General features: G+C 38.7%; 1 protein-coding gene across 2 annotated transcripts in view; it reads left to right on the forward strand.

Annotated features, from left to right (window-relative positions):
- NAPG (NSF attachment protein gamma) overlaps positions 1-8,587 on the forward strand; it is a 37,396-nt gene extending 28,809 nt beyond the window's left edge. For both annotated transcript variants that reach the window (XM_081096664.1, XM_081096663.1), the window contains 8 exons: positions 159-189; positions 1,455-1,564; positions 1,678-1,744; positions 2,040-2,110; positions 4,071-4,149; positions 6,031-6,110; positions 6,696-6,825; positions 8,333-8,587. In XM_081096664.1, coding sequence (XP_080952790.1) covers positions 178-189; positions 1,455-1,564; positions 1,678-1,744; positions 2,040-2,110; positions 4,071-4,149; positions 6,031-6,110; positions 6,696-6,825; positions 8,333-8,473 — 690 coding nt within the window. In that variant the 5' untranslated portion in view covers positions 159-177 and the 3' untranslated portion in view covers positions 8,474-8,587. The remainder of the gene's footprint in view (positions 1-158; positions 190-1,454; positions 1,565-1,677; positions 1,745-2,039; positions 2,111-4,070; positions 4,150-6,030; positions 6,111-6,695; positions 6,826-8,332) is intronic.
- The last annotated feature ends 2,921 nt before the right edge of the window (positions 8,588-11,508 follow it).

Consider the following 11,508-nt stretch of genomic DNA (forward strand, 5'->3'; position numbering starts at 1 on the left):
CTCATCATTGATGTTCCTATCTCTCTCTCCCTTGCTCTCTGAAATCAGTAAAAATATATTTTTTAAAAAGTGAAATAACTTCCTGTATCTGTAGTAGAAGGTTTCTCCTCCTCCTATTTCATTAAGATCTCATCCGGGAAATTATATTCTCTTTGCAGAGCTTATGAGCAAGCTGGCATGATGTTGAAGGTCAGTAATGTTCTGTCACAACTGTTATATAACTAAAATGAATTAACTGCATGGTGTTGAAGTAAATTTGTGTTGAAGTTGAAAAGTCTCCTTGTAAGGCGACAGATGTCCAAAGCAATACTAATTGGGCCTACAAGGTAAAATGTGTGTGTCATAAAATAGGAATTTCTAAAAGTGAAATTTAAGAGAGAACATGTTGGAGGAAACTGGGAATCCCAAGGTTCTAGGCTTTGTAACCAGGAGAGATGTATCGCTAAGCTAAACAGAGCTATGTGGGAGGTTCCCCTACTTTTGAGAAATTTACAACAGCTTAATGTAGTAAAAATGTACAAGTACATATTTTTTACTGCCCATGGGTTATAGAGAGGAGAGATTTTTGCTTGTTTTACATATATCAGTTGCAATTGAAGAGAAGACTTAAGCTGTTGCTGTTTAACTGATTCTTCTTGAATGAACTATTTTGGCTAGTGTGGCTATGCCTCTTTTTATATTTCTGCTTCTTAAACACAGGTTGGAAATTAATATTCTGTTGTGCAACAGAACATATTACCTTATGACAGTGACCCTCAAAGTATGCTGTTGATGTCATTCTGCATGGAAGGTGGTTGCAAACTCAGATGAACTCAGGGCATAATGGAGTGACTGAAACGGAGGAGGTGCCTGGGTGTGTAGGGCAGTAGGAAATGGGGAGAATTGAGGCTGCAGGAGGTAATATTCCTCCATCAGGACAGCTGCTGCTCAGCCCCAGCATATTATGGCCGTGTGGGAATGTAAGCTGGCTGATGCCATAGCCTTTGATATTTTTTTAACATAGAAAGTCATGAAACAACTTTTATGAAATTATCTGATTTAAAAATACTGAATGGTTCAAATAAGATGCACTTGGAAATAAGATGCAGCCCTGGGGATGGAGTTTGCCACCTTTGGCATAGGCCTTGTGTACAGTAGGGACTCAGTAGATGTTCAAAGGGGTTTGAATGCTTACAAAACAGTAAAGAGCAAATTTATTTGTATAGTTTCCCTGAAATTCTGTGAAGTGATGATGAATTCTGTGTAGAAATTAACTGATACATATTTGGTTTGGCTAAATGAAGCCTGATGGGAAGAGTAACCATGTTGAAGGCATTTCATTTTAAGTATATTTTATTGTATAAAGTTTGAGTCATTTACTTTTATGAATCAGGAGTAAAATAATTGAATTTCAGGTTAACTTTGCATTTTTAAGTTGATGCATTTACTGATCACGCTCTGTCCTTTGCCTAAAGGAGATGCAGCAACTCCCACAGGCTGTCCAGCTGATTGAAAAAGCCAGCATGATGTATCTGGAAAATGGCACCCCCGACACAGCAGCCATGGCCTTGGAGCGAGCTGGAAAGTGAGTGTGCGCAACAGGCTCTGCATAGAGTCATCATCTTTTTATTTAATAAAATCCTTTGAAAAACAAGTTTTCTATTTCTCACGTGAGTCAATTTTTCTTGTCTAATTTAGGCTTATAGAAAATGTAAATCCAGAAAAGGCAGTACAGTTATACCAACAGACAGCTAATGTGTTTGAAGTAAGTTTGAATTTTATTTCTTTTTCTTTAAATACCCTTAGAATGTTTAGATTCATAATATGTAAATAGAGAAATGCAGCAGCTACTTTTTAAACCTTTTCTGTGCTCCCAGCTGAACTCTGTTTGTCTCTATTAGAGAGTGATGAAATGGACCAGCAGCTTTGGTGTCGCCCCCTCATCACCACCCCCTCACCCCCATATTGAGTGCCATTACTTTTTTGTTAGGTAATTATTGGAGGGAACAAAGATTCCTGCATTGAAGCTGCCAACACTCTCTTTTGTTTGATTCCTGTAGAATGAGGAACGTTTACGACAGGCAGTTGAATTACTAGGAAAAGCCTCCAGACTGCTAGTACGAGGACGCAGGTGAGTTTTCCAAAACTGTGTTCATGTGTGACCGTGAACCTTTAGTTCATGTTGGAACTGTTAAGTAATTTTGGGAACAGCTTGTTAAGCTTTTTGGTGTGAGTCATGGACCCAATAAATATTGATGGCTGTAAGATGACATATTGAGTTAAATATTAAAAGATCTGCCCTAACCGATTTGGCTCAGTGGATAGAGTGTCAGCCTGCAGACTCAAGGGTCCCAGGTTTGATTTCAGTCAAGGGCATGTACCTGGGTTGCGGGCATATCCCCAGTGGGGAGTGTGCAGGAGGCAGCTGATCGATGTTTCTCTCTCATCGATGTTTCTAACTCTCTATCCCTCTCCCTTCCTCTCTGTAAGAAATCAATAAAATATATTTAAAAAAATATTAAAAGATCTGTTTTTCTAAGGTGTAATCTCAAAAAGTGTCATGCATTGTATTCTTATTGGCTCAGCAGCATGAAAGAGAGCAGTTTTCTTGATCTGATATTTGATTAGATTATAATGTCTGTCTTTTAAGGAGAAATATCCATACAGGCATAAATAACAAGATGCCCTGAATGCTTCCCCATGAAAATGGACAGCTTTTTGATAGCCAAATAGTGTCATTAAATAGGGTTTTACTTTTTTTTATCCTTTAAATATATGACCTAGAATTCTGCTACCATGCCCAACTTATAAACCAGTTTTGGTCCCACAATTTAGCAAGTTGATCTTTAGAAATTCAGAATACATTTCTCTAATGAGTCTCACTTTATGAGGCAGTAAACTGACAGGGCACACAACCCACAAAAATTCAAATTCATAATGTGAGTTAAACCAAGGCACTGTGTATATTTTTGTATGTAAATATTTTTTAAAAGTAATGATTGGCACGGAAAAATACAGTATAATGTTTTTGTACTTTTGAGTCATAGCAACACCTTTCTCTCTCTATATCCTCACAGTGCAGACTGCTTCCTCTTTTTGGCTGTTGGGATGGGAGAAATAGGGGAAGACTTAAATTCACCCAGTCACAAGTTCAATGTTAGTAAGGGAGTACTGGAATTAGGAGTACAGGGGTGGGCAAAAGTAGGTTAAAGTACCAGTCATCATTACCTGAAAGATAAATCATAAATAAGGATATGAAATAATAATAAGACAAATAACACAAATACTGCAATAATAAATAAATAATAATGCAAGAATAAACTCTGTTTCAGGCACTCACAACTGTACACCTACTTTTGCCAACCCCTGTCTAATATAGCTTTGCTAGGGTTTGATGGATTAGGATTGGGGAGGAAAGAAAGGGATGGGGCCTCAGAGGAAGATTTTTGGTGATACCTTCCTCTACACTGCCATGTGAATGGGATGGAAGAAAAGGAAAATGTGTGAGGGTAGACAGAAAAAGATGAATGTTGAGGATCAAAGGAGGCAGAAGGATTTTTCTAGTGTCGACTGCTCTCCACTGCTGCCCTTTTCAGCACCGGGTGTTGTTGGGGTCACAGAGGCAGCAGTGAGCATGGACAGTGAGGGCGGAGTGGGAGAAGTGGTTCTTCAGCGGGAGGCGGTGCTCTCAGGGCATCTGGATGGCCTTTCGGTGGAAGGAAAGAAATCTGGGGTGATTAAATTGAGGGCTGTCTCTCTCTAAGACATTTCATAAGCAGTCATAAAGTAGTTTGTTGAATTTGATAGATGCTGATTAATGAATGATCCTTACCAGACTTAAAACTCTCCATTTGAAGTAACCTATCTAACCTTCTCTTGCTTTGACTGTCTGCTTGATTCCTAAAAGGGCAGGGTGAGCATTTAAAAGAAGCCATATGAGTAGAGCTCATGGAAATGGAGCAGTTGCCAAAATGCCTGTTATCTTCTTTATTTCTCTAAAAACTGTACTATCAAATACATTATAAGAATGGCCTCTGCTGTAGATCATTGAGACCTGCCTTGTTTGACATTTCTTTTTTTTTTGTTTTTAGGTTTGATGAGGCGGCACTCTCTATTCAGAAAGAAAAAAATATTTATAAGGAAATTGAGAATTACCCAACTTGTTATAAGGTATATTTTGAAAGTGCTTATTTTTGGCTTTACATGACATAATTTTTCATATTGGTGTAAATATGTACCTATAACCAGATTCCATGGATATTTGTCTATTTTTTTAAAATAATGCTTTCTGGGACTCTCTATTTGACCAAGATGGAATAAGCCTACTGCAGCCTCTCCCCTATTGATTACAACTAAAACTTCCAGACAAAATACAAAAAAAAGCAATTACTTTGAAAAGTAAATAGAACAAATTGATGGAGAGAAGTAAACACTTGCAGAAGCAACCAATAGAGGAATGCGTTTCCAGGATTTTTTCCTGTTTCCTCTTGTGGCATTGGCTTAGGAGCCCCAGTCATGGAGCTGGGCCACAGAGGCTCCAGCAGCTGAAATGCCTAAAGAACCCACCGACCGCATCTTTCTAACCAGAGGCACTGGATTTCTCTGGTTAGAAAAAAGGCTCCCTGTTTTCCTCTTTTTCCCTCCCTTGGCTTTGCTCTGTGGGGAAGAACTAGTCATGGAGCTACGACTGTGGTGGTGGCACAGGCCGGTTAAAACGCCAATGGAAACCTAATCTCTGGCCAGAGGAACTGGGAAGATGAGCTAAGAGAGCAAGGAGAAAACCCCAGAAAGGGGAGCTGGAACAGGGAATCCCCTGACTGTGTGGGGGGGGGGGCGGGGGGAGGGCACGCAGGTCTTGGGGTTACTCTCCAGCTGGGCCTGTGCAGGACAGACCCAGAGGCAGAACGTAGGCTTTGAGAACTGCAGTAAGATTAAAACACTATCCAGGGCTCATAGCACCCTTGCCAGGCTCATGCGTGGGGCAGAGCCCACCAGCAGAGCTGAGGGACTGAACGAAGACTAGAGCCACTGCCCACCAAAAGCAGACGAAAATGCAGTCTGAGCCTGACGAGGTGACTGCCTGCTGGAAGCACCCAGCTCTCCCGGGAATGACAGGCGAGTCTGCATAACAGTCACAGTGTCCAGGGTGCAGTCCCAAACGACTGAGCACGGAAGAACCAGGACCGTAGGACCAGTTTTCAAGGGAAAGGCACCTGATGCGCACCCACGCATGGCCTGGTGTTGGGATGATCAGATCAGGGCTTTGCAGCAACTATCATAATTGCGAGTGAGCCAAAGGTAAGCACAGGCGAATGAATGGGACATAGCGCTTTTTAAATAGAAACTATAAAAATGAAGCAAATGAGAAACCAAAATAGCTGTATCTGAAATAAAATACTAGATGGACTTCATATGACAATTGAGATGAAAAAATTCAAGGAACTTGTAGGTAGATCAATAAAAGTTATCTGAAAAATAGAGATAAAATTTTGAAGAGCTATTTTGCCAAGAAGATATCAGTCACACCTTTAATCTTATTAATACTTTCCTTGGCTTATAAATGGTATCATTGTTTCTGTTATCTAAAGTTTTTCCTAGTATCTCTTTAAGAATTCCAAAGTATAATAGTAGAGTTATGCCCCCCTTTCTTTTTAATTCCCTTTTCAAGATTAAACCTATATAGGTTTTTAGAAGAAATTTTCTTTAAAATATGAGGTGGTGTCTAAGGCTTTTTTATTACTCTGCGGTCCTCAGACTAGCAGTACAGGGCCACCGGGGCGCTTGTTGGTAACAGCAGGGTCTCAGGCTTGCTGTGGGCCCACCGACTCAAAGTCTTCATTTTAACAAGACCCCGGGGTCGTTTGTGTGCACAGTAGAGTTTGAGATGTCTACTTCGGTATGTTTTTCCTCAGATGTCCTGTGGAAATCACTGCAGAAATTTTAAATCTTTCTATATAAAACCAAAACTCTGAAAGTTAGATTCTAGGTGTCAGGAAATTAAATTTATTAAGTAGATACAAATTTGGACCATAATCACATCTTTTGTTTTAGAAAACAATTGCTCAAGTCTTAGTTCACCTTCACAGAAATGACTACGTGGCTGCGGAAAGATGTGTCAGGGAGAGCTACAGGTAAGGCGCTGACTGCGCTGTCCTGACTTGGAACGTCCACATTTCTGTTAGTTTGAGGTGACTGCTTAGTAGACAATAATCCTGGCTGTGAAACTGGATGGTTTTTTTTTTAAAAAAAATAAATAAATAAATAAATTTCATAGTGACAGAAGCACTTGACTACTATTTCAGCTTTTCCAGCAGGATTTTTACAAGTTATGTTCTTTCTTGTGTTTTTCTCCTGGGGACTTCCATGGAGGTGAATGACATGGATGATTTTATTATATTTGCGTTCTAAGAAAAAAAGAACAACAACACAAAAAGGAAAGTTTTCAGAACGTATGTGACAGGAAGATCTGAATAAGGGGTTTTCCCGTCAGAGATGTTTAAATGAGCAGTCTCCATCTGGGCACGGTCGACTTGGGGCTGTGTAATTCTTTGTTGCCAGGCCTGTCCTGTGCATTGTAGATTATCTAGCATTGTCCCTGACCTCTGCCCACTTGTAACAAGTAAAAACGTCTCCAGATGTTGCCAAACCTCTGCTGGGGGCAGATGCACCTGGTTGAGAGGGGGCAGGTAGAGCTGTGTGACTTGTGCTTGCTGTAGCATTCCAGGGTTCAATGGGAGTGAAGATTGTGCTGCCCTGGAACAGCTGCTGGAGGGCTATGACCAGCAAGACCAAGATCAAGTGTCAGAGGTCTGCAACTCGCCCCTCTTCAAGTACATGGACAATGATGTGAGTGGCCTTCGCCTTAGCTTCTTTCCTCTTGAATGGAAGAGGCTTCCAACAAGGTTCTCTCTCTTAAGGACTTTGAAATTTTTCTCCTATTTTTTACCTCAAGATACTTCTCATTTCGCATTTGTACTTTTTCATTATAGGTTTGGGTTGTTTGAATGTCAACCATATAAGTTTACAGCCAGTTATTTATCTGTGTTGACCATATATATATTTTTTAATTTAGCCCCATTTTTCCATCTTCTTTCATTTGTTGGCTTCTATAGGTTGCTTAGTTTTTAAAGTTCTTCTAGACTCACTGTCTGAAAGAGACCCATCATGTAGTGGCCTGTAATTCAGTAGACTTGTTGGAATTCCACTTCAGTGACGACTAACTGTGTGATGCAGGTTATTAGTTAACTATCTGTAAGCCTCAGTTCACTCATCTGGAGAAATGGAGAGACTGGTCTCTGTCTTGCCAACCTATGGTGATGAGTAGATTGGACTGTGTTCCCAAAACAGCCTCATGTGCTGCCATGTACAGATGTGAGCCATGACAATGGGCTTCTCTTCTTTCAGATTTCCCTTTTCAGTAGATTGGTGAGCACCAATTTTTTAAAATATATTTTTATTGATTTCAGAGAGGAAGGGAGAGAGAGAGAAACATCAGTGATGAGAGAGAATCATTGATCGGCTGCCTCCTGCACACCTCACACTGGGGATCGAGCCTGCAACGCAGGCATGTGCCCTGATCCAGAATCGAACCGTGACCTCCTGGTTCACAGGTCAATGCTCAACCCCTGAGCCCCGCAAGCTGGGTAGCACCAGTTTACTTGATTTCATTTTGCAACTTTAGTCTTATGGTATCAGATCAGCTTAAGATCTTCAATATTTTATCACAATGTATATAGAGAAACCTTTATTTCTCTCGATAAATTCTTAATAGGCTTTTGTGAATTGGCAAATATTTTTTAAAAGTTTGTCCATAGCTTACACTCTTCATTTACTCAAAGACTTTATTTCATAGGAACCATAAGTGTTACTTAACTCACCATGTCCTGATTATCTCATGTTCCTAAGTGTATAATTGACATTTGTGCTAGTTGTGTACCTGTCACATTATGGTTGTAAGCCATCTGAGGGCAGAGCAATGTTGAGTTTTCCTGTGGTTGTTTTTCCATCTAAATCAGTGGTTCTCAACCTTCCTAATGCCGCGACCCTTTAATACAGTTCCTCATGTTGTGGTGACCCCCAATTTCATTGTTACAAATTGAACATAATTAAAGCATAGTGATTAATCACAAAAACAGTATGTAATTATATATGTGTTTTCTGATCGTCTTAGGCGACCCCTGTGAAAGGGTCGTTCGACCCCCAAAGGGGTCGTGACCCACAGGTTGAGAAGGGCTGATCTAAATGGTGGTGTTGGTTTTCATGAGGTAGAAAGCTAGGATCTGCCTTTTGTTGAGACATTACATGCGGAGATTCTAGTTACCCAGCTTTTGAGACATTGCTTTCTCATTGACAGTATGCTAAGCTGGGCCTGACTTTGGTGGTCCCAGGAGGAGGAATCAAGAAGAAAGCCGCAGCAACACCGGAGGCCAAGCCTGAAGGCACCACTGCCCCCGCTGCCGAGGAGGAAGATGAATATGCGGGAGGGCTGTGCTAGGCTTCGCCGAAGGGAACATCCTCATACGCCTTCATGGACTTGGAACTTGTCTAAGGGTACCCACATTTCATTGCAGTCATGGCTTTGAATGCTAATAAAGGTGAATTTTGTTTACCACTTCCTCAAATCACCCATTGTACCTGCTACATGTGAAGCACTTTTTTCTTTCTAAATACACCAGAAGCAATTAACAGGAGAAAGTAGTGTCACATTTTAATAGTTGATTTTAAAGTTTGCAAGCCAAATTCTAAGACAAATTATGTTCTAAGCAAACAAAAGAACCGATAGGCATAGATATTCTTTTTCTTGTAATTTATTGTTAGAGACTTTTCTTTGCATTTTTTTTAAAACAATTGCTGCTAAAATTGAAGTTTACTAGTTAAACAAAATAATATTTTAAACATTTGTTTTGTTATACTTTGCAAAGGAAATTTATCCCTCGTAATATTAGCTGCATTTAAATTATTAAGATGAGAGATTGGAACAGGAAGCTATTTGATCTTTACAATATTATTTAGTCCAATAAAGGATGCATTTAAAATCTTCTATGTAAATTTGAAAGTTCCTAAAGTAGCATATGAAAGTAATTCTGTAAATGTCTTCAGTTCTCTGTGAAATATGGGTATTTGTCCCATCAAAAAATCCACGTGGTGACTGTCTCCAAACCCACTTGATTCTTGACTAAATGAGAACTAACCTGGACCTTTTTATGAATTCTAACAAAGAAATAATGTTTCTATCAACATATATATATATATATATATATATATATATATATATATATTTTTTTTTTTTTTCCCCCCTCCAAAATAATTTGATTCACTTAGGGTTATAACAGGACAGTAACATGACATGGGAAATGTTGTATACCACAAACATTTATCTGAAATGGGAGAATCGTTTTTGAAGGACTTACATTTAAAGGACTGTGCTGCCAATGTTTCAATCCTTTATAGATGTTTCCTGAAAGGTTATTTTGAAGCATTCCTCTTTCAGCCTGTGTGGCTTAGATCCATCTCCCAACCTGTTAATTTGGAAGGGGCTCCAAACACCGGCAGTGTGCATTCTGCAGGCAGATGCTACCCAGAGCGGTTTCCTCTTCATTCACGCCCTGTCTCTCTCTGCACAGAGTCCTAGCTGATGCAGGTGCCGTCTGCTTAGTTTTGCTGGACTTCCGAAAACACTAAGGTAGATTATCACGAGTGGTTTTAGTCACGGTTGGTTCTGTGGGAGAGCTTACACAGTATAACCTCCTGATTTGTGTGCTTGTGGTGGGTGGATGTTTGGATAGAAATCTTTATTGAAGGTCTGATTCAAAACACTAATAAGTTGGATGTTTTGTTTCCTTAAGTTGCTTGCATAGTTTAGCAGGTACCAGCTAATTTTCAGTAATTGTTTGGAGATTAACTTTGAGCAACCTCAGTAAAACTATATTTAGGCAGTTGAATTTAATGATAATATTTCAAATATCCTATCATTGCTGTTGTACCCTTTAGATCCAATGAGAAGCTTCCAGAATCTTATATTAATGCTCATTTGAGCTAATTAGCAGTCTGCTTAAACAGACCTGGCAGTGCTTAAAAGATATTTTACACCATTTGTTTATAGACCATATTATCCATTACAGCCTTGGAAACTTTTGTTTACTTTTACTCTTTTCTTACATATTAAGTAAAATGAGGAACGATTCAGTGCATTCTGTAGCAGCGATGCAAGTGAGTCTTAAATAACATAAAAGGTTTATATAAGCACAACCTCTCACCACCCTCCCTGCCCACATTTAAGAACTAAGAACCATAAGGACTTGTGGATTTCAGGGTTATTCTATATGGGTGTCCAGTAAAAAAACATTGCTTCTACATTTATGCATTTAGCTTTTCCACCTATGTAAGTCTTTATTTTCAGAGGATAGAGTGGAAAACTTGTGTTTACAAAAGGAAAAATAGTTTTCTAGAACTCGTGTCATTACTTTTACCAAAGTGGAAGTCTGCATGAACATGTTCCGAATCTAATATTCAATGTTCTGTTATAGTGTAAGTGCAGCCAGCCTGCAAAATATATTTAATATATTGAATTTATTTGTATATATGCAGAGTATTTGTGCTTTATTCCTATTTTTTTCCAGCTCTTTGATGAGTAGGATATTAAATGTGTTGTTATGGAAATGCAGATTATTGCTTCAATGATAAGATAATTATGAAAATAAAATCTGAAACTATATAAATATGATTATTTTTATTGTTATTCATTTTGCTTTGCTTGTTTATTTTCTTTTTTTAAGGACACATTGTTATTTATATGATTCCAATTATATTTTACAAGAACAGTATTTGTCTAAGTTGTATATTCTGCTCCACAGGAGTAACTTTAAACTATTTAGGCTTCTGAAGGTACTGGTTATCCAGTTACTATATATAATACTGCACTATCTGTTATTTGGTGAGATGGACAACTTTAATACATCTTCCAAAAGAAATAATTTTTTCATTGAGTTAAGTGAGGTAACAAATACATGAATAGGAGGTTAAGAAAACTAAGTGAAATGGCATTGTTTTGCATTTAAGCATAGTTAGTACCGTAAAAACCAGTGGATTTACTTATAATTAATCAGATTTTTTTTAGTGCCTGCTATGTAACATTGTCCATGTTTTTCATAGACTGGGTATCAATATGATTTAATAACTGGACTTAATAGAAGTTGGAATGAGAGGTAGAGGAAATGCAGGGAAAGCAACAGCTCTTGGCCATGATGTGATTTTGCATTTCTTTGGGGACACCTTGGAGTGTTCTAAATGTGTTCTGTGGTGACCCTGGTAGTCTAATCTTAATGCTATAATCTCCCTCTACCCTGACCCCCCGTTGTTTTTATTAGGCTAGTATCAATAAAAGGCTCAATATTGACTTTAATTTGATGCTGAATTTAAGGACATTAAAAATGTCTTGAAATAAAAAGAACTGAAGTAAATATAGTATCAATTTTGAAAAAGGAGAGCAAACCTCTTCCATTTGAGTTTTTTGTTTTTGTTTTTGTTTTA

The sequence above is a fragment of the Myotis nattereri genome (assembly GCF_964212035.1).
Source record: "Myotis nattereri genome assembly, chromosome: 8".
NCBI classification, from domain to species: Eukaryota; Metazoa; Chordata; class Mammalia; order Chiroptera; family Vespertilionidae; genus Myotis; species Myotis nattereri.